General features: G+C 35.2%; 1 protein-coding gene across 4 annotated transcripts in view; it reads right to left on the bottom strand.

Annotated features, from left to right (window-relative positions):
- The window catches only part of LOC121985318, a 40,755-nt gene that overhangs the window by 2,838 nt on the left and 11,866 nt on the right, over positions 1-26,051 (bottom strand). For 2 of the 4 annotated variants that reach the window (XM_042538688.1, XM_042538686.1), the window contains exons 5-7: positions 25,743-25,835; positions 25,520-25,638; positions 14,850-15,002 (exon numbers count right to left, since the gene is read on the bottom strand). In XM_042538688.1, coding sequence (XP_042394622.1) covers positions 14,850-15,002; positions 25,520-25,638; positions 25,743-25,835 — 365 coding nt within the window. Of the gene's footprint in view, positions 1-14,292; positions 14,738-14,849; positions 15,003-25,519; positions 25,639-25,742; positions 25,836-26,051 lie in introns of those variants that run through there. The other 2 variants (XR_006113116.1, XM_042538687.1) reach the window with 2 other exon arrangements.

Raw genomic sequence — 26,051 nt, 5'->3', positions numbered from 1 at the left:
AGTTTGCACAATTTTGTACGTCTCCCTTGTTAAGGGAACTAGAGTACTTATCCTCCATTGATCAAACATTTTTTTCATTTTCAATATCATATTAAATAATTTTATAAGTCATTTAATACCTTGTTTCCCTAGGTACTTCGATACCTCTATCAAAATATCATCTGGTCCAACAGCTTTTCCAGAGTGCATCCCATTTCAAGTTTGTTCTACTTCTAAAGTTTGAATTCTACGATAAAAATTAAAATTTCTAAGTTTATTTGACGTACTTAATTTACCTAAGTTAAGTTGGTCACCTAAACCTTCATTAAAAAGTTGATGAAAATACCTATTCCACTGCTCTTTTATTTCTCCATCGTTTACTAATACGTTATTACATTCATCTTGTTAGGATCTAGGGTGCTAAACAAGTAAAAAGCGCAGCGGAAAAACTAACTAGATCCTTCCAGAAGATCCATGCGAAGGAGATAAACAACAAATACTAAGTTAAATTAGAAGGAGTTATAACTTTGTTGCGTGCCCTTTGTAATCCCGGCAGCAACTTTTCTTTGGATACAAATCTCAACGCGATCAGATGTTTGCGTCTCTACGGTATCCACACGAACAAGCTTCTCATCCGTCTCACGAACTCAAGAAGTGGAGAAGAAAAACCTACCAAGGTTGTGCTAGCAACCACAAGGAAGGTCTCGGTGGAGGAAAGAAGAAGAGAAGAAGACAAATGAACACTCTCCTTCAATGGCCAAAAATCACCTTTTTGTACTCTCATGGAACACCAAAAGTCCTTTGATCTTTTGATCTTCCTTCATGAATTGACTCTTAGTCATCTTTCATGAAGAGCCTTTTCATCTTTCATGAAAAGCCTTTTCATCTTCTTCTTTTACATGATCAATTCATGTAAAAGACCTTTCCTCTTTCTTGGTGAATTCGAGTTCACCCAATGAATTTAACTCATTGACCCTCATCAATCCAAATTGATTATATGAGTCTAATTCGAATTGAACTCAATCTAATAATTGAATTTAATTGAGTCTAACTCAATGAGTCTAATTCGAATTAGACTTAATCCAATGATCCATCATATGCACCCATCTCCAAAATTACTTGTTCTTTGTGTGTGACCCAATAGAATCTCGTAACGTTGGCAATGTATCTAAAATCACTTTAGATATATAAACAATGAGTGACATCTAGCAAGACATCATTGCTACCCAAGTGACGAGAATGTCAAGATCCGATTTAAGCTTTCCGTGTCTATTATCTTGTATGACTCAATCTTTCTATCCTTGATATCTAGATTGATCAATGAGGCATAGATCGTGTCATCCTCTTATCAACCTTTGTGTTTCTTGATCTCTAAGTAGACACACTCAAACAAATAAGCTTAATATCTTATTGACTCATTTGAGCATGGTTACACATTCTTGTGTCCTACAAATCAAGGGGCTCAGAGATATCGCTTCTGTCATATGGAAATGATAGATCTCATCTATATCACTCACATCCCTCCGTATAACTTATTGCAGACCTGGTGATCGACTTTATAGTCCACCTTGTTACAGGTGACGTTTGTCGATACCCAAGTACACAACTCCTTATGTAAGGAACCGTAGTGACTTCAGGTCTAAGGATTATTCATACCAATAGTCACATAAGAATGTTTATGACGCTCATATAACAATCCATGAAGCATTCTCATGGTAGGTCATTCACTACATATTCTCTAATATATATCCATGTGTCAACCTGATATCTCATATCTATGATTTGTGATATTAAGTCATCCGTTGACCTACATAATAGTCCCAACGTATTAATATTGTCCTTGTATATTAATGATTGACTAGGAATAGTTAAGAATATATATATATATATATATATATATATATATATATATATATATATATATATATATATATATATATATAAAAGCTCCCACTATCAATTCAACTAATTGATATGTTGTAGACTAGAACCTACTACCCTATGACATTATTATACTTATTCATTCGACACTGAACTGAAATAAATATAATAACCAACTTTACCTTTTATTAATTAATAAAATATGATACAAAATTGTCCTATCAATTATCTCATAATTGATACTAGGGTTAATACTAACACATCTTTAATACATTTTATTTGGATAAGATCTCTTGTTTTCTTTTTTCTCACTTTAGCTATGTTATAAATGTCTCTTTCTCCTTTTATATCCAATTTTTTATATAATCGTTTAAAAGTTTCATTTTTTGTTTCACTCACTACTTTCTTAGCTTCTTTCTTAGCTACTGTATATTTTTTTAAGTTTTCCTCGTTCTTACAAATATATAATTCCATATAAGCTATTCGTTTTTTCTTCACTTTCTCTTGTACTTTCTCATTCTACCACCAAGATTCCTTACTTAATGATGCATGTCCCTTTGACTCACCGAGTACAATTTTAGCTACTATTTTCAACTTTGATACCATCTTATCCCATGTTGTATTAGAGTCATTATATATTTCACCTAATGTTTGTACTTCTACCTTCTCCTTAAATATATTTTACTTCCCATCCTTTAACTTTCACTACTTAATTCTAGGAGTTGTATATATATATATATTTTCTATTGATATTATATTTGAGACGTATATGCAACACTACTAACCTATATTGGGTAGTTAAGTTTTCTCCAGGGATGACTTTATAATCTTTACAAATATTTCTATCCTTCTTCCTAACCATAAGAAAGTCAATTTGCGATTTATTATTCACACTTTTGAATGTGATTAAGTATTCTTCTCTTTTCTTAAAAAAACGTATTAGCTAATATAAAGTCATATGCTATCGCAAAATCTAATATAGTTTTTCCTTTCTCATTTCTCATTCCAAACTCATAACATCCATGTACTATCTCATACTCCTCATTTTTCACTCCGATATGCTCATTTAGATCACCTCCTATTAAAATCATTTTATTTTATGATATATTTTGTAATATTTCATCTAAGTCATCCCAAAACCTTAATTTGATAGTTTTATCTAATCCTACTTACGGTGCATATATGCTAATTATGTTCATAGTTTCTTTCATCACTATTATTTTAAGAGCTATAATTTTATTCCCTTTTCTAACTACTCCTACAATTTCATCCTTTAACAAACTATCTACAATAACACTCATTTCATTTCTTACTTTACTCTTTCTAGCGTACCATAACTTAAAATCTGAATTTTCTATCATTTTTGCCTTCTCGCCTATCTATTTTGTCTCTTGTACACACAAAATACTAATTTTTTTCCTAATCATCGCATCTACTACCTCCGTTGATTTAGCAGTGAGAGTTCCTATATTCCATATTCTAAATCTTAGATTATTAGTTTTTCTATCATATTTGTTCTTATCCAACGTATGGTGTGAGAACTCTTACCTATTTAACACTACATCCAAGTTCTCATAGAGATATAGCGGTTGTTGGTGCAATATCCCTAAGTCAAGGTTAACCTAGTTGACTAAGCTTGAGTTGGCTCAAGTTTTAGTCTTGATGTTTATGTTTCAATGTTTGACAATACATGGAGATTGCAGATACAAACGTCCGATTGAGGAGATTGTTGATACAATTCCCCTCTGGTCAAGGACTGACCAGTTAGATGTGAAGAAGAGCCAAGTAGGTCAAAGGGTTGACTGGATACTTGACTGGGAAAGTCCTAACTGGAGGTTAGGCAAGGGGAAGACCTAGTGAGTGAATCCAGGTAGTTGGAAGTCCTGGTGAGTGAAGTCAGGCAGTTGGAAATCCTGGCGAGCGAAGCCAGGTGAAAGACCTAGTGAGTGAAACTAGGCAGTTGGAAAATCCTGGTGAGTGAAGTCAGGTGAAAGACCTAGTGAGTGAAACTAGGCAAGTGAAAGTTTCGGTGAGTGAAGCCGGGTAGTGGGAAAATTCTAGTAAGTGAAGCTAGGTGAAAGTCCTGGTGAGTGAAGCCAGGCAGATGGAAAGTCCCGGTGAGTGAAGTCGGGCAGTGGGAAAATCCTGGTGAGTGAAACCAGGTGAAAACCCTAGTGACTGAAGTTAGGTGAAAGTCCTGGTGAGTGAAATCAGACAAATAAAAAGTCCTAGTGAGCGAAGCTAGGCAAATAGAAAGCCCTGGTGAGTGAAGCCAAGCACATGGAGATCTAGGTGGGTTAAGGTTAACCGGACATCTGGTGTTGGAAAGCCCAAGTAGGTCAAAGGATTGATCGGATACTTGGCACGAGGAAATCCAGATGGGTCAAGGGTAACCGGACATCTGGTGGAAGTCCAAGTGGGTCATGGAGGACCGGACACTTGGCACGAGACGATAAGTCTGAGTGGGTCAAGGTTGACAGGACACTTGGCACGAAAGGAAAAGTCCAAGTGGGTCAAAGAATTGACCGGACACTTAGTGAAGAAGTTCTAGCAGGTCAAGGTTGATCGAATGATAGGCTTGAAGAGTTCTAACAGGTCACGATTAATCGGATGTTGGAATTGGGGATCCTAGACTTGATTTAAGCAAGTAAAATGGAGGCCAATCGATTGGATCGTAGTCCAATCAATCAGTCAATTGATTAGCTATGTGCACAAATGAAGGTTGGCCCAATCGATCAGCCGATCGATTGGGAGCTTATATCGCGCACACAGAATGCTTCCCAATCGATCAGCCGATCGATTGAGCATCCCCAATCGATCAGCCAATTGATTGGGGGTTGTTTCTCACGCGTGGACGCGAGGGAGGCTAAATCAATCGACTGATCGATTCAAGCCTCCCCAATCGATCAGCTGATCCATTGGGATGTGACCATTGCGCAGGTAGTGAGCGATGGACGGCTGGGATGGCGCGGATCTGACGTGGCTCTCCCAATCGATTGGGAGCCCTAGAAGCGCGAAGTATATAATCATTGGCGAGCTTCTTCTCTGCAGAGCTTTTCCCCAACACACGATTCTCTTCAATGATCTTTCCGCCAGTTCTTGAAGCTTCTTGGGGATAAGTGCTAGTGCACTTCCAAGAGTCAAGAGGTGATCTACATCAACAAGAGCAAGCAAGAAAAGGATTTTATTTATACACTTGTGTATTTTCTTCTTGTTTGAGTGTATCTTGTTGTGAGGAGATTGTACGAGATTTCTCCACCTCCGGTAGTTACCGAAAAGGAGAGTTTTCTTAGTGGATGTGTGTGTGAGGGTCGGATCCTTGGATTAGTCACCACTTCTTGAGGTAGATACCAAGTAAATCCTAGCGTTATCATTGCTTGAGTGTTTTTCTGTTGCATATCATCATCACAAAGAAAGACAATGAACGCGACGAGCTATTCATCCCCCTCTAGCTACAAATCGTCCCTAACAAATGGTATCAGAGCGAGGTCGTTTTTCATCGGAATCATCACCGGAAAGGGCAACAAGCTAAAAGGAGAAGATGTTGAAGCAAGTTCATCAAAGTCAAAGACTTCAAAAGGCTCAACTTCAAGATAGAATTCCGAGATGAACTCGGATTCGACACAAGGGTGCTTCCACCATTTATATCCATGAGCTTCGATTCTTGAAAATCAAGGATCGAAAATTTTCTTATGATAGACATAGAGCAATGGTTTGATCTAATGGAAGGTTCCAAGCTCCAACAAATAACAAAGGTAAAATTCTCAAGAAGAGCAAGTGGAGTCAAGAGCAAATCCAAAGATGTGAGGCCAACAATAAAGTGACCAAGTTATTGGTCAATCTATTGCCAAGCAACATCTCAGAGCAAGTTGGAGAATTTGAAGATGTCAAGAAGCTATGGAGCAAATTGGCTAAAATCCATGAGATCCCCTCCACTGCACCAAACCAAGAGAAATCCAAATAGGGCGACTCATTGAAACAAGACCAAGAGGAAGAGGACTCTGAAGTTGAGAGATGCTCAACTTCCGAAGAAGAAGTCCAAGAAGCTTCATCCTCAAAAGAGTGCAACCAAAAGAGTAAAGAGGGAGCATACTCTTTGTTTCATGTGCAAGAGGATGAAGATGATAAAGCCTTCACCTCTAGGATTGAAGGAGAGTGTAGATCATTGACTCCGGACCGAGAAGAAGTCTCTACTTTCTGGTCAAGTGAAGAAGAAGAGGATGAGGCAACCTCCACAAGTCAAGCGAAATCAATTGGAGGATTGAATGTTATCCCTACACGTGAAGGTATAATTAGTTCAATTAAAAATAAAAATCATATTATATATTTTGAGTGTAGGAAACATGGGCACTATAAGATTAAGCGCCCTAAACTAGCTAAAAAGAAGAGCCAAGTGACACCAAAGGACAAGGAGAAGCTCAAGGAGACCGCCCCCACAACAAAGAAGAGTAAGGAGCATATTGTGTACTTTTCTTGCGACCAAAAAGGACATTACCGGAGCTAATGTCCAAAAGGGAAGAAATTGGTCAAGCCTAAAGAAGGAAGCACAAGTCAAGGGGGAACTTCCAAGGTAAAACCTAAGGTATCATTTATTGATTCTATCCCTTTGAGTAATGATAAAAAACATACTAGGAATAGTTTATATCATTTAATGTTATTTATCATGAAAATAGAAGACATGATAGAATTAAAGAAAAACATGTGGCTTATCATGTTAAAATAACTCAACCTAGGGCTAGGAAGGTAGATAAAAACTTAAACAATAACTCTAAGGATTTTAGTTATAGGCCTAATAGAAATGCTCATAGGAATCAAGAAAAATCAAAATCTAAGGATTTAAAGTTGGAAAACCAAGCCTTAAGGTCAAGACTTAATAAATTAGAAAAGACCCTAAGAAGGATGGAAAGTATCCTTAAGAGGCAAAAAGAGCATAACCTAGGTTTAGGAAACCAAAAATCATCCAATGGTCATAGATGTTTGGGATGCAAACCTAAAACTAAGAAGGATGTTCCTTCTTATCATAGAGTTCCATATAGTTATGGAACCAACCCTAGATCTATGGGTCAAGTCAAAGATACAAGGGAAGTTATCCCTAGAAGTATTTTTGCCAAGACTAATGTGACTAAGACTTCTAAGAAGTCTAAGAAAATCACCAAGAAGGTCACAAGGGAAGTAATCCCTAGAGTTGACCTAGAGAAAGTGACCAAGGCTTCTAAGAAGCCTAGAAAGGTCATTAGGAAGATATCTAGGGACGTTATCCCTAGTGAGTACTTGGAACATCCAAGGAGCACCAATAGGTTTTGGGTTCCTAGGAGCATCTTCTCTACCCCCTAGATGGGTTAGAGAGTGTCAACTCAAATTGGAATGGTAGTTTAACCCAAGCTTGATGAAGTTGACACTTGGAGGCATTTTCAAGGTTATTGTTAACCTTTGAAAATGAAATGGATTATTGTTTACTCTTTAGAAGAGTAAAATATGTCAAAATTTGAGGAATTGAACTTAATTTAAATTGGCACACTTGAGAAAAGCATAAGAAATGTCAAATTGGGATCTAGGTATCTTATTAAGGCGTTAAGGGCAAATTTAAATCTTAATTTAAGTGATTACTCTTTGGAAGAGTAAAAGGTGCCAAAATTTGAGGAATTTGATTTAATTTAAATTGGCACAACTAAACCAAGAGTAAGAGAATTGTCAAGTTGGGGTTTAGTATTTTTTGTGAAGATGGGCAATCTAGGATTAGATTTTAATTTAGCTAAGGAATTAAGAATATTTAGATACGTTATCTAGATATATTTTATTTATGTCAAATTGTCATGCTTTGTTTGCCCATCATATGTCATGACATCATAGTTTGCATTCATATTTATTATGAAAAACAAACAAAAATGTCATATCATGTCATAGATACATCATATAGCAATAGTATATTTTCTTTTGAAAATTATTTCTTTTTGATGTATGTCATAACTCATCAAACATTATTTTTTAATTCCTTGCAAGTAAGGACAATGACATTTACTAACAAATAACATCCTAGGTGGATGTTCATAATTCCTAAAATGCCTAGATAGATATGCATGATCCCTAGTTTAGGGCAAAATCAAAATCTATATCTCACAAAGACTATAAGGTAACTTGTATGTGTTTTAGTACCCATTAGATACAAGTGAGATGCTAGGGTGATGAACAAGACTCAAGATGTTGATTTAGTGCATCTATTTGAGTTTTGATTTCATCTAAATACATAGTTATGTGTACTCCAATCATTGGGAAAGCTAATGTACAAGTCATGTGCATTGAGCCCAAAGAACATAGTTGGAAATTGGTTTTGAAAATCATTTTGAATATACTTTGTAAAACTTTGGTGAAGGCTATCTTTTGATAGTATTCATCATTGAAAAGTTAGACACAAACTTGGAAGAAATATTGAAATTTTTACAAGTTTCTAATTTTGTATCAATCTTTGAAAATAGAAAGCATTTTCTTAGAAAACTATTTTTTTCTTGATAGTATATACCCTAAATAATGTCTACAAGAGTTTTCATGATTTTAGAATTTTGTAGAATTTTTAAGGCATTTCTGAATTTCGCTGAAATTGGATTTCAGGAAATCAGACATCCAATCGATCGGGCGATTAATTGAGACGGGTATTATCGCGAGCAGAAGCTCGCTGAATCGATCATCCGATCGATTCACCCAAACCTGGATCGATGAGTGGATCGATTCAAAGGCTTTTTCCGTGAGTAGAAGCTCACAGAATCGATCAGTGGATCGATTGAATGGTTTCAATCGATTGAGTCACAACTTCAATCGATTGAGAAGACTGTTTTCGACTGTAAATGTCTGATTTCAGCACTTTAAACCATTTTAGCCTTATTAACCATTCCTAACCCATTGAAACATATTTTTATATATTTAGGGGGAGTTTTTCATGATGAAAACAAGGAGAAATGGTTAAGGAACACTAGGTTGAAGTTTAGGATGAGGTTAGTTTCAATATTGAATCTTTTAAATCTCAAAACTTCAAATTTTTGAGTTTCCTAAAGATTTAGGGATTCCAAGTCATTGTTGGTGCAATGATAAAAGTTTGAAGTATGTTTTTTGGGGGAGCTACTCTTTAAAAACATGAAAATATTTTTCCGAAACCATAGAAGGTGGTAAAACCTTCGTTTTGTAAAATGCTCAAGATTGAGCATGGGGAAACAATGGTAGATCGAATATCTTCATTGTTGGAAAGAAGAATGCTCTAGGAGGAGTAGTGGCTACAATGAAGGGTATGAGACATTTATTGTTGGAAAGTAGAATGCTCAAGGGTGAGCATTGGATCAAATCTAGGGTATATGACCTTCATTGTTAAAATTGTTAATGCTCAAGGGTGAGCATTGAAGATAATGAAGAGTATGGGACCTTCATTATAGTATTGTGAACAACATGTGAGGTTGTGAACAATGTTGGGTAACTCTTCAGAGGGAAAGTTTTTGATGCGTGCTAATAGGGGGAGAATGTAGGGTTTAAGTTAGGCCTTCATTGCTCTCTAGGAAAGGGAGACAATGAAGGAAACTCTCATTCATGCATTGACATGAAGGAAGTTGAGGCTATGGGATTAGCCTAACTTAAAAGTATTGTTAAATATTAAAAAAGAGAAGATTGTTGGTGCAATATCCCTAGGTCAAGGTTGACCTGGTTGACTAAACCTGAGTTGGCTCAAGTTTGAGTCTTGATGCTTGGGTTTCGATGTTTGACAATACATGAAGATTGCAAATGCAATCGTCTGATTGGGGAGATTGTTGATACAATTCCCCTCTTGTTAAGGACTGACTAGTTAGATGTGAAGAAGAGTCAAGTAGGTCAAAGGGTTGACCGGATACTTGACTAAGAAAGTCCTAACTAGAGGTTAGACAAGAGGAAGTCCTGGTGAGTGAAGCCACGCAGTTGGAAGTCCTGATGAGTGAAGCTAAGTGAAAGACCTAGTGAGTGAAGCTAGATAGTTGAAAAATCTTGGTGAGCGAAGCCAGGTGAAAGACCTAGTGAGTGAAGTCGGACAATGGGAAAATCCTAATGAGTGAAGCTAGGAGAAAGTCCTTGTGAGTGAAGCCAGACAAATGGAAAGTCCCGGTGAGTGAAGTCGGGCAGTGAGAAAATCTTGATGAGTGAAGACAGGTGAAAACCCTAGTGAGTGAAGCTAGGTGAAAGTCCTGGTGAGTGAAGTCAAACAGATGAAAAGTCCTAGTGAGTGAAACTAGGCAGATGGAAAGACCTGGTGAGTGAAACCATGCACGTGGAGATCCAGGTGAGTCAAGGTTGACCGAACAGCTGGTGTTGGGAAACCCTAGGTCAAAAGATTAACTGGATACTTAATACGAGGAAATCCAGATGGGTCAAGGATGACCGAACATCTGGTGGAAGTCCAAGTGGGTCATGGAGGACCGGACACTTGGCACGAGACGGTAAATCCGAGTGGATCAAGGTTGACCAAACACTTGGTACGAAGGGAAAAGTCCAAGTGGGTCAAAAGATTGACTAGACACTTGATGAAAAAGTCCCAACAGGTCAAGATTGACCGGATGTTAGGCACAAGAAGTTCCAACAGGTCACAATTGACCGGATGTTGGAATTGGGGATCCCAGACTTGATTTAAGCAAGTAAAAGGAAGGCCAATCGATCAACCAATCGATTGGACCGTAGTCAATCGACTGACTGTGTAACCGAATGAAGGCTGGCCTAATCAATCAACCGATCGATTGGGAGCTTATATCGCGCACACAGAATGCTTCCCAATCGATCAGTTGATTGATTGAGCACCGCCAATCGATTGGCCGATCGATTAGGGGATGTTTCTCGCGCGTGAACGCGAGGGAGACTGAATCGATCAGCTGATTGATTCAAGCCCCCAATCGATCAGCCGATCGATTGGGATGTGACCGTTGAGCAAGTAGCGAGCGATGGATGGCTGGGATGATGCGGATCTAACGTGGCAATCGATTGGGAACATGCCCAATTGATTAGGAGCCCTAGAAGCGCGAAGTATATAACCGTTGGTGAGCTTTTTCTCTGCAGAGTTTTTCCCCAACACACACGAATCTCTTCGACAATCTTTCCGCTAGTTCTTGAAGCTTCTTGGGGATAAGTGATGGTGCACTTCCAAGAGTCAAGAGGTGATCTACATCAACAAGAGCAAGCAAGAAAAGGATTTTATTTATACACTTGTGTATTTTCTTCTTGTTTGAGTGTATCTTGTTGTGAGGAGATTGTACGAGGTTTCTCCACCTCCGGTAGTTACCGAAAGAGAGAGTTTTCTTAGTGGATGTGTGTGAGAGGGCTGAATCCTTTGATTAGTCACCTCTTCATGGAGTGGATACCAAGTAAATCCTAGCGTTAGCGTTGCTTAAGTGTTTTTCGCTGCATATCATCATGACGATGCAAGACAACGAATGCGACGAGCTATTCACCCTCCCCCCTCTAGCTACAAATCGACCCTAACCGTGATCCTTGCTTATACGTTACAATCGGACCTTGTAACACGAACTCTTTCATATTTAGCACTACACTCGAGTTCTGGAGATGTAACAGTCTTTGTCGAGACGTTACAATCGAACCCTACAACGTGTTCCTTCCGAAGAACAACTTAGCATTAGCACAATAGCTTAATGGATCAATTTATTTAATATTTGTCATAATTTTAACATTGTCTGACAACCTAACATAACCCTCCTCCTTTATCTAGACTTGGAACCGGCCATAACCGGTCATCATTTCTTATGGATATCTAGTTGTAATTTTGTAGCAAGAAACATAACTATCAGGGTAATTTCTTAGGAGTCAGCCTTGTTGGTTGCTACTCGGAAAACCTATAGGTTCCACTGTACAAAAATTTGTACAAAGATCTGAACATTTTCCTAGCTACCATGTGTTCTTTTAAATTAAATTTTGGATCGCCTGCGGAACTTAACACGTTTGATCCAAAACTTAATCTATTTGTTCTTTTAGGTTTTGACTTGGATCTCCTGCGGAACTTAACACGTTCGACCCAAGTCTCCTTAAGTTATTAATTCCATTAAATATTAATTTCCATAAAAGGTTCCCAGTACTGACATGGCGAGGCACATGGCCTTCTTGGATATGGGAGCAACCACCACCGACTAGACAAAACCTTTAATAGAAAGCTAATATTTAATTTCCTAAAATAACTTTAGGTTAACCAAAGAAAACAATCAAATCACAAGGAAAAGAAAGAAACAAAAGAACACAACATCGAAAAACATATTCGAAATACTAGAACGTAAGCCTCTTGTATTTGGTATTATTTCCATAAATAACTAGCATGATGCGGAAAAGGAAAAACTACTAGTTATACCTTCTAGAAAGACCTCTTGATCTTCTACCGTATTCCTCTTCTAACCTCGGACGTTGTGTGGGCAACGATCTACCAAGATGAGAAAACACCAACCACCTTCTTCTCCTCCAAGCAAGGTTCGGCCACAAAGGAAAAACTTCACCAAGGAGGAAAACCAAAATACTAACCAAGCTCCAAGAGATGCTAGCTTTCTCTCCTTCTTCTTCTTCTTCTCCAAGTAGTATCCGGCCACCACAAGAGCTCCAATGGAAGAGGGAGATTCGGCCACCACAAGAGAAAGAGAGGGAGAGGTTGGCCGGCCACACCAAGGAACAAAAGAGGGAGAGAAATAATAGATGTTGTATCTCTTGAAGGCACCCTCACCCCTTCTTTTATATTCCTTGGCCTAGGCAAATTAGGAAATTTAATTATAATAAAATTTCTTCAATTTCCTTGACATGATTTAATTTAGAAAAATAAAATAAATTTTCCAAATCAAACTTCAATGGCCGGCCACATCATTGGAGAACAAATTGGACAAGTTTTAATCAACAATTAAAACTTCCTAATTTGTTTCCGGAAATTTTAAAAAATAAAATTTCTCTTTAAAATCTCTTCATGGTTGATAAAAGGAAATTTCTATAATTTTAATTTTATCAACATGTGAATAATTTTTAAAGAGAAAATAAAACATCTCTCCAATCTACAAATAAGGAAAGAGATCTAATCTCTTTCTTTAATCTTTTGTATCTTTAAGAGAGATATTTTAATTTTAATTCTCTTTAAATTATATCTTCCACATAATAATAAAAATTAAAATTAAATTTCTTTTTAATTTATTTTCCGGCCCTACTAACTTGGGTTCAAGCTAGGGCCGACCACCCAATAATATACCTAGGCCGGCCCTAGCTTGGTTCAGGTGGGTATAGAAGGTGGGTATAGGTGGGTATAGAACTCTACAAATAAGAGGCTACGATAGGGACCGAGAGGAGGAATTGGTTTGGTCTCCCGATAAAATTAAACATCCCGTGTTCGCCAACACACAACTTAATTTTATCAATGATAATTCATTCCACTAGAGAACTATCATTGAACTACCGCACCAATCCCAAATTACATTTTGGGCTCCTTCTTATTATGAGTGTGTTAGTCTCCCTGTTTTAAGATATCGAATGTCCACTAATTAAGTGAGTTACCGACAACTCATTTAATTAATATCTAAGTCCAAGAGTAGTACCACTCAACCTTATTATCACGTCGAACTAAGTCCACTGCAGGGTTTAACATGACAATCTTTATGAGCTCCTCTTGAGGACATTATCAACCTAGTATCTCTAGGACACAGTTTCCTTCTATAATCAACAACACACACTATAAGTGATACCATTTCCCAACTTATCGAGTTTATTGATTCATCGAACTAAATCTCACCCATTGATAAATTAAAGAAATAAATATCAAACATATGTGCTTGTTATTATATTAGGATTAAGAGCACACACTTCCATAATAACTGAGGTCTTTGTTCCTTTATAAAGTTAGTATAAAAGAAACGACCTCTAATGGTCCTACTCAATACACTCTGAGTGTACTAGTGTAATTATATAGTCAAGATAAACTAATACCTAATTACACTACGACCTTCTAATGGTTTGTTCCTTTCCATTTTAGTCGTGAGCTACTGTTTATAATTTATAAGGTACTGATAACATCATCTTCTGTATGTGACACCACATACTATGTTATCTACAATATAAATTAAATGAACAACTACAAACAAATGTAGACAATTAGACCAAATATGATTTTTTATTCATAATGAATGTTTACAAAGCTTAGGCTTTCAGTATACACTCCAACAAGCCTGACCAATTTAAAAATTCATAACCAATGTGTAATGTCTATTGTACGCAGTGGATGATTAACCTTCATGTTCAGAAAGTCATTGTTAAATTGCGCTGCTTTAGCGCGACTCCAAACTCAAGTAATTTGTGCGGTGTGCTTTAATTTTGGTAAGAGATTTGTGTCTACTGGGGCACAGAATATTGTATTCCTGGCGACGGCTGAGGAATGCGACCATGGTTTGGTAGATGGCTCAGTTATGGCACTGGGATTATAATTCTTTGCCCCAGTTAAAATGTCTCAATTGCAGATCTTAATCACGGTGAAAAGTATTAAATGGCGTTCTGATTCATCCAAAATATTCCACATTCCAAGGACATTGGATTCGGGTATTCCATAGAGGATGTCTAGCTTACCGATGCAAATTTGCAGGCCAAGGGTTTCTCAGAGTTTCTAATCAACATCACTGAAAGTGCTACATTGGCTTCGCAACTCACTGCTCAAAGAAAACGAAAAAGCTAAAGAATTAGTTAGACGAGCTCGATTGGCATGGAACATCCTCGCCAAAATTTTGAACAAGACGAGAAAGGAACAAAAGAGCCTTCCATGGTAATTTGAGGAGCATGTCTTTGGTGTTGCATTGCCAGGTGGCAGCCTTGGATTTTTGGAAAATGAGGGCCAACGGTGAACACTAACGCACAACTGCAGATAGACTTCAGACACTCAGATTGGCATATGTAATTTGAGGTTTAGCCAGCTTAACTAGAATGTAATTGTAATTGTAATTGTACTTGCTGTAGATAATAAATAAAACCTGGCAGGCTTTGCTCGTCACTTTTAGCAGGACTTTCAAGTATCGCTTCCAGCAAGAGAGATTGGAGTGCAATGGAGTATTTGGCCCTTCTTGTTTCCAGGGCGTTGCTTGAAACGTTGCTATTCTTCAAAATGAAGAAACCATTAACATCACCTGTTTAAAAGACGAAAATAATTGCTTTATGAGATAAAAGTCTCCGTCAACACGTTTTCAACAAAATTGAAGTTTCTTTGAATAAAAACACACCAGAACAAAAGTGAAAAATCTAGTAGGATGGCATCAAATATTGATTAACCTAGAAAACTTTTATGATACAGGCCGGAGTAAAATTGTTGCTGACCGGACAATAGCCATCATAATGTAGTTTTAGCTCAACCATCACTTTATCTGACAATTCATCTTATCTCAAAAACATACGGTGAAGAACTTGGCAGATGATGAAGCCTAGTAGGTCAAGGACGAAGAAGTCAAGAAGGTAATTCTTCTAGTAGCTTTCTTACTTAAGCGAAGATGTGTTTCAAGGTCACACTCAACGGATCAATCAACTGCAGATAGTGAACAAACAACTGATTTTTATGGTTAACCAAGACTTACAATAGATGGGATTATGTTCCAAGTCCAATCGACTAAAAGTAAAACTCAGTTCAAATAAAATAAACGTTAAACAGGATATGATTTGATCCAATCAACCACTAACAAAGGCACATTTGACCAATAACACAAGATAGATGACAGTCATGATCTAAGAAATCAGTTGTATTTAGATTTGGGTCACTCGTGATCTAAGGAATAGTTCACTCATGACAGACTCAGTGAATGACAAAGTTGACAAAGGATACAGTCAACACATCGCGATCATGATCCAACTAATTCGGTTACAATTTTATCTGGTTCAGTAGACTAACAAACTTGTCAACAGATGAATAGTCGTAATCAGGTGGAACAGAGGATGTGTGAAAGATTGATTTAGCAAAGTCAGCTAAGAGTCAAATTAAGTCGGCTGATGTCAGAATAGTTGACTGACAGCCAAGTAACAATCGACTAGAAGCAGTAACAATCACACAAGTCTAGTTGCAAATAAGATCCGAGAAGAGTGGATCACTCAACTAATTAACACTAACTAGTTGATTAATGCTGATTGATCTGATTCCATAAATAGTAAGCAAAGGCCGCTCGAATAAAGCATTCCAAAAACATTCTACTACATTCAAGAAATAGCAACAAGTGCTCTCCATGTATAGCAAGATTTTGCGACACAAGTTCTTCATTGAGTATTTCTTATTTTGCAATTTTTCACCTTTGCTTTTACTATTATTAGGATAAATACACGGCAACTCGAATACGACATAGGATAAGATGGTATCAATGTTAGAAATAGTAGCTAAGAGGTCCTCGGTGAGTAAAAGAGGCGTTCACCATCAAGTAAAGAATCTTAGTGGTGAAATGAGAAAATACAAGAGAAAGTGAATAGCCAAGAAAACACTTGTAAGAATAAGGAAAACTTAAAAAAGTATTCAGTAGCCAAGAAAGGCAAGAAAATAGTGAATGAAACCAAGAATGAAATTTTTGAAGACTTATATCGAAAATTAGATACAAAAGAAGAAAAAGACATTTATAAAATAACTAAAGCGAGAGAGAGAAAGACAAAAGATCTTACTTAAATAAAATGTATTAAAGATGAATGCAATAAAGTATTATTAAACGATGAGAAAATAAAAGAGTGATGGAAGATGGAAAAGATATCTTCATCAATTTTTTAACGAAAGTTCAAGTGATCAACTTAAAAAATTTAAGTAGGTCAAATGAGTATAGAAATTTAAATTTTTATTATAATTCAAACTTCAGAAATAGAACAAATTTTAAATGGGATGCACAATGGAAAAGTAGTTAGACCAAATGATATTCCAATATAAATATAAAAATGCCTAGGGAAGTAAGGTATTAAATAATTTTATAAAAACGAAAAAAATACCTAATAGGGTAAGTACTCTAGTTATCTTATATAAGAACAAAGAAGACGTACAAAATTACACTAACTATAGAGGTATTAAATTAATAAGTCATATCATAAAACTTTAAAAAAGATTTCAAAAAAATGACTAAGGAGACCATGATGATAAAAAATCAATTTGGATTTATGCTTGGAAGGTCGACACTAGAAGTTATACATCTTCTCAAGCAACTTACACCTAGTATTTGCCGACTTAGAAAAAACTGATAAAGAAAATTATATGGAGAATTCTAGAAAAGATATATGAGGATATAATGACAAAAGAGAAGACACTAAGCGGATTAACCGAAGTGTTTCCTAAAAGGATAGGGTTGCATCAAAAATCAACTCTAAGTCCATACTAATTATGGACGAACTCACTGGATACATCCCAGATATGATATTATAGTGCATATTGTTTGCAGATAATATTGTTTTGGTAGATGAAACATGTGAAAGAGTAAATGTTAAACTCAAATCTTGACGAGAAGTGCTAGAAATGAAAGGTTTTAAACGTAGAGTAAAGATAGAATATGTGAAATAAATTTAGTAATATTAGACGTAATAAGACCAATTGTTAAGATACGAGATGACGAGTTATCTGTAACCGTGAGTTTTAAGTATTTATGATTATTTTTTAAGAATGATGGAGAGAATGAGAGAGATGCAGGAGGGTTGAAATGGAGAGTGTCGGGTGTTGTTTATGATCATAGAATACCTCTATGACTTAAATAAGTTTTATAAAATGACGATCTGACCTACTATATTATATGGAACTGAATATTAGGCTATGACTCGAGTACATGAGCAAAAGATAAGAGTTGTAGAAATGAGGGAGTTAAGATGGATATGCGGACATACAAGGATGGACAAAATAAGAAATAAAAATATTAAAGAGAAAGTTGATATTGCACATATTGAGAAAAAACTTTGAGAGATACTTTTAAGATGGTATAAACATGTATTTAGACGATAATTAAATGCATTAATTAGGCGACGCAAAACTATAACAAATATGCACATCAAATGAAGAAGATAAAAAAAAGACTTGGTTAGTAACAATAAAACAAGATAAAATTTATTTAAATATAAATGATGAAATAGCATGGGATAGAACTCAATGGCGTAGAAAGATCCATATAGTCGATCCCACCTAGTGGGATAAAGATTGATGGTTGTTGTTGTTACTTTTACTATTCTTAGGTTTTTCCATTTACTTTTTCCCTTTTTACTTATTCTTCTATTGTAACTAGCTTTGTAAAAATGTTTCTCTACCTTAGGAAGATTTTCGAAAAGGGAAAAGTATAGTAGTTTTCAAGGGGCGACTCACCTTATGAATCCATATACTGTGGATTAAAAATAAGAGTTTTGAACCACATAAAATACCAATGTCAATTTTTTATTTATTGCTTTCATATCTCCTAAAGCATGGGCATGAATTTCACTATTAAGTCTTTTAAAACCACATTTCCACTACACATCCTTTTGTCACTTAAAAAGGCATTTCATCATGATATTTTAAAATCCAATTTTGAGTCTTTACAAGGTTTTTTTAAAAAAAAATACTTTTATTGTTACTGCATTTTTCAAAGAATTTGTAAACAGTCTTCTTCTATAACAATTGTTTAAAGTATTCAAGATATTTCATTTGTTGCATTTAGATAAGTTGGCAGTTTTTCAAAATAATTGTTGGTACGATCTCAAAGGGAGAGATACTCAGAAAATGCATTTCCTTAGGAGGGAGAGGGGCTTCCCTAAATTAGGGAAAGGAGTTGAGAAAATAAAATTGGAATAAAGGGAGGTACCCACCTTGATTAAGTGATAAGCTCAAGGTTGAGCTTTGGATAACATGCCCAAGGCATAGATATTGGACTTGGATTCAGAAGGTTATGGGTGAATCTTTTTGATGTATTCTCAAGGGGGAAAATAAAGAGTTTAAATTAGAAAATCTTCATTTAGGTTTTTTCTTAGAATGTGAGAAGTTGGACTAATGGATAAGCTTAAGTTAAATATATTAGCAAACATCAAAATAGAAGAAATTATTAGTACAATCGGCCCTTAGTCAAAGTTGACATGGCAAAGAATTTTGATGTTTAAGCAATATGTTTGAATAATATGTTCAATGATTGAAGATGAGGAATCAAGTAGAGATCTAAATGAGTTAAGATTAACTAGACATTTGTCTTCGGTCAAAGACTAACTGGTGTTGGCAGATACATGGAGAGTCCAACAGACGTTGGCAAAGGAAAAAGTCCAAGTGGATCTGACAATTGATTGATAGGAAGTTTAGGTAAGTCAAGTAGACTAGACACGTGCCACTGGAGGAAGTCAATCGGTATTGAAAGTGGAAGTTCAAGTATGACTGGATACTTGGCATGTGTTGAAGTCCTAGAGGAATGAACTCTAGGCAAGGTTGAAGTCCAAAGGACTCTAGGAAAGTGGAAGTTATGACGGGTCAAGTTTCACCTGAAACTAGACAAGTGGAAGTCCTAGTGGTGTTAGGCAATGGAGAAAGTCTCAAATAATTGACCTATAGACATTGGAAGTCATAGTTAGTCAAGATCATATTAGGCACATGAGAAAGTTTTGGAGACATGAAGTCTCTTGGTATGACATGGATTCAACCCTCGTGTGATTACAATCAATGTCATTCGTTAGATGAACCTAAAACCATGAAGATGTGGTTTAGTGAGATTTGGGGTAAAATAGGTGACTGATATGGGTAAAGCAATCAATTAATGGTGCAATCAGTTGCTAATGAACAATTGACTGATAGTCTAGTCAACAAAAGATTCGGTCAACAGATAATGTAGTTGCAATAAACTCAAGCGTGGTCGACTAATGGTGTATTATTTGTCAACAGATGATGTGTTCACTTAATGAGAGAGACAAGATCGTGGCATAAAGGATTCAGACTCAATTTTATCTGGTCCGATTGTTTGATGAACTAGTCAAGAGATAAGCAGGTCCAAATCAAAGCAAAACAAACGACGTGTCACAATTAAGTCAACTGATGATGAGCAACTAGTGAGCTGATGAACACAGGTCTAGATCCAAATGAAATAGTGACATATCATGGATGAGTCAACTGACATGCAATATCCAGTTGATTGATAAAGCTAATTAATTGATGAAGTCATAAGATTATCAACAAATAGATGCCTGAAGGCTATGATGATGGGATAACAGTTGTAAATAAAATCCGAGGCTAGCGGAATCAACTAATCAACAACAATAGGACAAGAGATCAATTCCCAACAGATGCATGCCCTAGGGAAAAAAAACCCTCCCACCCCCTAGCCAACTTGGCGGTCGGTTATAAGCTAACTCCATGATTTACCTCCCTTCATATAACCTAGGGACGGACTATGAGGGGCACCTGGGTGAGCGTAATCACATTTTGCAACAATAGTTGATATTATACTAATAAAAATGCAGTCATCTTTAGATGTGGAATTTTGAGTTAGTTGCTGCATAGTTTTAGTGACTAGAGGTGGATTTTGTTGCTGTTAACAGGGGCATAGACATGATTGAATGTTTTTTGCAATTTTACAAAGTTTCTAAGTCATTTTTATGTTGCATTATTGATAATTTCTATCCATCATTAATATTTATAATCATTATTCATGATTGAATGCTTTTAACCTTATTTTTATACATCATGCTACCACTTTTAAGTTTATTTTGTATGTTTACCCACCTTCCTTGATTCAGAATGTCTATCAAGTTGGTTGCACTAGAAACTCACGGATGATTTTTGTCAATTGAGGCATGTTTTTCTTTGACATTACTTTGACTCAGAGACACCAAGCAAAGATTGTTATTCCATGGATTAACATTGGCTAAGGCATGAGAGAATGCTTCCCTACTTGCTTGTTATATGTTTTGTGATACAAAAAATGCAGTGTTTTCACAGATAATAGTTGGCAACATAGCTCCTGGGGCATGAATGTACTCAATTGAAATGCAGACCAAATCACTGGAGCTGTACTTTATTAATTATGCATAAGTATGCCACTTAATTTGGTAAGTGTCTTGTCATGTGTGCCATGATTTGATCTAAATTTTTGTTAAAAGCAATTGAACTTTCACTTCTAAAGAACTTAGCCCCATCCACGGTAGTAGATCAACTTGTGCACATTTTTTATGCCATTTCAGTAACCAATCTAAAGGAGAAAAAAACTTTGATCCACAACTGTACTAAAATAGAGATGCTGCACCATCAATGTTTTTTTTCCATTGACCTAATGCAAAATATCTAAATTTTGATCATCAAATTATATAGTACATATAACTAACATAAAATCTATATTGTAGGAAACTTCATTATACCTTTACAATTTTCCTACTTTTTCAAAAGCCCTCCAGTGTTTTGAAATCATCAATATACCCTCCCCAAATGTTTTAACACTCGCCGTTTTACCTCCATCCACTAACCCCATTAAGTATCTTAATGGAATCATAATATGACAAACATGTGACCTCATTTTATTGTAGCTAAAAATTTGCATATTCTATAAAATTTCTCAACAAAGTGTGTAGTTGAAGGTGTAAAATAATCGAGCGAGAGACATTTTGAAAGTACAGATAAACTTGATAAACTTAACAAAAATTTTCATATATTGAGTATAATACTCTAGTCATTCTTAATGTTTATAAGTTTTTCTTAATCCTCAACTCTAAATGAGTAAATGCCACAGAATATAACCCATTCTAAAATATTGAAAACAACAACCAAATTTTTATCCCACCAACTAAAGTCGGCTATATGGATCCTCTTACGCCATTAGATTTGATCCTCTAGTATATCCTTGTTTATATTTAAATGAATTTTATACTTCCTAACCAAGTCTTTTTGGCCTCTTTCTTCCTCGATTAATATGCATATTTGTGGTTCAACATCGCCCAACTAGGGCATTTATTTGTCGCTTAAATACATATCCATACTATCTTAACCAATGTTGACTTTCTCTCTTTCCATCCTCATATCGGTACATGCACCTTAACATTCTCATATTTGCAACTCTCATCTTCTACTCGTGTGTTCAATTCATAGCTCGACATTTAGCTCCAACTAACATATTAGATCTAACCATCGTTTTGTAAAACTTCCCTTTAAACTTTATATGTACTTTACAATCACAAAGAACACCTCAAGTCTGTCTCCATTTTAACCATCTTGCTGGAATCCTATATAAAACATCTCTATCAACCCCTCCATTGATCCTAAATTCTTATATACTTAAAACTCTGAGTTACACAATTATAGGTAATTTATTATCTCTTATCTTAACAACTGTCTTGTTACGTCTACCATAAATAAACTTAAATTTTATATATTCTAAATTCTATCTCGTAAGCCTAAAAAGTATTTTCAGCTAAAATTCAACCTCAACATCTACTCTCACGTGTCTCATCATCAAAACAATGTCATTTGCAAACAGCATGCGCCATTGTCACGTGTCTTGGATGTGTCCAATGAGTTCATTTATGATTATTATAAAAAATGATCCTTCACATAACCTTGACTTTATAAAAAAACACTGTTGTTAATCTTTTTATAGTCTTTACTGTTGTCATTAGATTCTCATACATATTCTTAATTGTTTAAATATACTTTACGCTAACACCGTTCTTTTCTAAAGATCTCCACATAATTTTTCTCAAAACTTTATCTAAGCTATTTCTAGGTCGATGAATCATGTGCAAGTCTTTCTTTTCGTGATATTTTCAATCAATTTTCTAAGAAAATGTATAATTTATATTGTTGACCTTTCATATATTAATTGAAACTAATTCTTGATCACCTTGGTTTTCCCTTAATTTTTTTCTAAATTTCATGGTATAATTCATTAGCTTATGAACTTCGTAAGTTATTCAATACCCTACTTCCATAGGCATTTTCATACCTCTATTGGAACATCATCTAATTCAACTGATTTTGCATGCCATTTAATGTAAATTCTTCAATCAAAATTTTCCCTAATCTACTTAAATTTCCTAAGTTAAATTGATCACCTAAACGTTCATTAAAAAGTTAATAAAAATATCACTTTCGTAGCTCCATTATTTCATCATCTATCATTGCTACCTTATTGGATTCATCTTTAATGCATCTTATTTTGGTAAGACCTCTTGTTTTTCTTTCTCTCATTTTAACTATTTTATAAAATGTTCCTTTCCATTTTTGTATTATATTGTCAATACAAGCATTTGAAAACTTCATTCTAGCTCCACTCATTGTTTTCTTGGCCTTTTCTTACCTTATTCCACCACCAAGATTCTTTATTTGGAAGTGTCTTGATGTAGCACAATGGAAGGATAGAGATACGATCCTCATGTAAAGGAAAGCTCTGATACCAATTGATCCAGCACAATAAAAGGACAAAGATACAATTCTCACCCAAAGGAAAGCTCTAATACCTTTTGATGTAGTACAACGAAGCGAACAAGGATACAATCCTCTCCCAGAGGAGAGTTGTCAATTCTCACCTAGAGAAAAGGAAATTGCAAATTGTATTGACTCTTAACATGATGAATACATAGGATCCTAACCCCTTTTATAGTTTGAGGACACGACTTATTCTTTATAAAATAACATAAAACCCTAACTTTTCTAATAAAACCCTAATAGACTTTTCTAAAAAAACTAAACAACTTTTTAAAAGTTCAAGCTAACTTAAAAATTAACGACTTAAACAACTTTTAAAAAAAAATAATTTTTGACTGCATTATTCTCCTCAATTGAAGAGAACTTGACTCCGTCCAATAGGAAGGTGTAGTTTGAAACCAAGACAGCTTTTTAGCTCAGTCAAACAATGCTAATTTATTTCTTTGGTCATTTCCTTTTTTATGTCAATGTGTTTCCTTGGTCAAATAGAAAGGTGTAATAGAAATGAAGCAGAGAGCCTCTTTTGTCGAACTGAATAATTGTTGGTTTATCTCTTCAATTATTACATTTTTTATGCCAATATAGTTCCTTGTTTGCATTATTCTCCTTCACTGAGAAAAACTCGACTCCTACAAGTTGTTGACTTTTTCTTCTTGGATCGTCTTTTTCGAGCATAGGGAATAATTGCTTCGGTAACCCTATATTTTAACTTTGAGATATCTTCTTTTGGTCGTCCTTTCCAATGAGTAAGAAAACATCTGAGTTTGTTGTACGATAAGAATAATATCCATGTCTTTGTTGAAATTATATAATGTGAAGGTCATAAAGATGAGGATACTTCCATAAATTTGTAAAAAAGTTAACATATAGAGACAAATGCTTGAACTTCTAGTAATTCTTTGGATGTCCCTTCCAATGAGAAAAAAATAAATGCACTTTGTTTTTATTTTTACATTTTAACTTTGAGATATCTTCTTTTGGTCGTCCTTTCCAACGAGTAGGAAACATCTAAGTTTATTATATGACAAGAATGATATTCATGTCTTTGTCGAAATTATGTAATGTGAAGGTGATAAAAGATGAGGATGATTCCGCAAAGCCTATAACAAAATCAACATACGGAGACTAATGTTCAAACTTCTCCTAGTAAATTAGCTTATCCTCCAATTTTAAAATTGAACTTGTGTTTAACTAAGTTGGAAAGTTAAATAAACAAGCATTATAATAATCTTTCTCACAATATCACCAAATGAAGTAAATATGAACGAATTTATGTCAAGTGATTTGTAAATTTTTAAATTGTTATCTTACATTACTATATCATGATGGTTGTTCTCTTTAGTTTTCTCATTTACTTTATTTTGATGACATTAATGAGTCATAATTTGAGAATCTAAGTCATGATTATTATCAAGTCAATTAGTCTCTACAGAGGTCAAGTCAACAAGAGATTTTTCTAAAGTTACATTATTAAGAGACTTGCTTAAAGTGTCATGAGAGGGTTCTTCTAGATGGTCATTAGAAATATATTTTATTGAGATTGAGCTATTAGAAGATTTATCTGACCACAACTCTTCATATGATGATTTTGAAAATTGACTTTAGGAAGATTGTCTATTAAAGTTTGGTGGGAGATATCTTTCCATTAGTTGTTTTTTCATTTCATGCTAGTGTATAATAGGGTCTTGTCCACTTTGGACACATCGCCAATAAGTTTTAGCAAGTCCCATGAGGGTGAATTTGGCAAATCATACTTGTTCAATAGAGGAAAAATTATATTGGTCAAAATAATTTCAATATAGTGTAACCAATCAAGAAATACATTAAGGCTCCTAGTCCCATCAAATATAGGGGCATGTGTTAGCCTAACACATGGTTCGTTGAAATAATTAGATTTTTCTTTAGATATGGGATGATGTGATTGTGATCTTGTATATATGTCATTCCTAAATTGAACAGTATCTGAACAATAATAGCCATTATGTTCGTGATTCACATGAGTATGATTTGGTTGATGCCTCACATTTTTGAAATATTGATAATGCAAGTAAACATGATGGATGATAAGCAAATTAAGTGCAAGTAAAAAAAATAATGAATGAAGATTTTTTTTATGACTAAATTGGATATGACTTTTTTTTTAATGATGTGTACCATAAAATAGGGAGCACAAAATCGGTGTCTTTTTGAGAATGTGCAAGTAAAATCGGAGAACAATAACAAAACATCTAGCATGATAAGAAAGTGATTGAATTAATTATTTAAATTAACAAATTTATAAAAACTCACCATGAATTGTCAAGATGCAATGTACCCATCTCTTATAGATAAATAGCAGCCTTGGGTTGTCTCCTTGGTGCGTATCAGCCAATAGAAGTTTACACGAAGCTTGGTCTTCCAGTTTTTGGCTAAAGATGCATATAAAATGTTTGAAAAAAATTGAGTTTCACAGTACTAGTAATCAATTGGAAATTAAATAAAATACAAATATTGAGCTCAAAGGGTTTCTTACTTTGCATGTAGTATTGCATCTCGGCATAAAGCAAGACATCGGGCCATGGCTAGATCCCGACCCCTTGCATTGCCATATCTTTGTTTACAGGTCCTAGAAATGAATTAGACATAGTAGGTTACAATGCACAAACAGGTAATAAATAGGGGTGGTTGGAAGTTTGGTCCATTACTACCAGAAACAAGATGTAACATTCATATGTGTATATATTATTATTCCCAAAATTATACTCATATGCAAGGAAAGAAATGGCATAGAGATAGATATATTAATACACATTTTAGGAACTTAATGTAATCACAAGTTGTT

This window comes from Zingiber officinale, chromosome 5B (assembly GCF_018446385.1).
Source record: "Zingiber officinale cultivar Zhangliang chromosome 5B, Zo_v1.1, whole genome shotgun sequence".
NCBI classification, from domain to species: Eukaryota; Viridiplantae; Streptophyta; class Magnoliopsida; order Zingiberales; family Zingiberaceae; genus Zingiber; species Zingiber officinale.
This window is presented reverse-complemented; position numbering and strand designations above follow the sequence as displayed.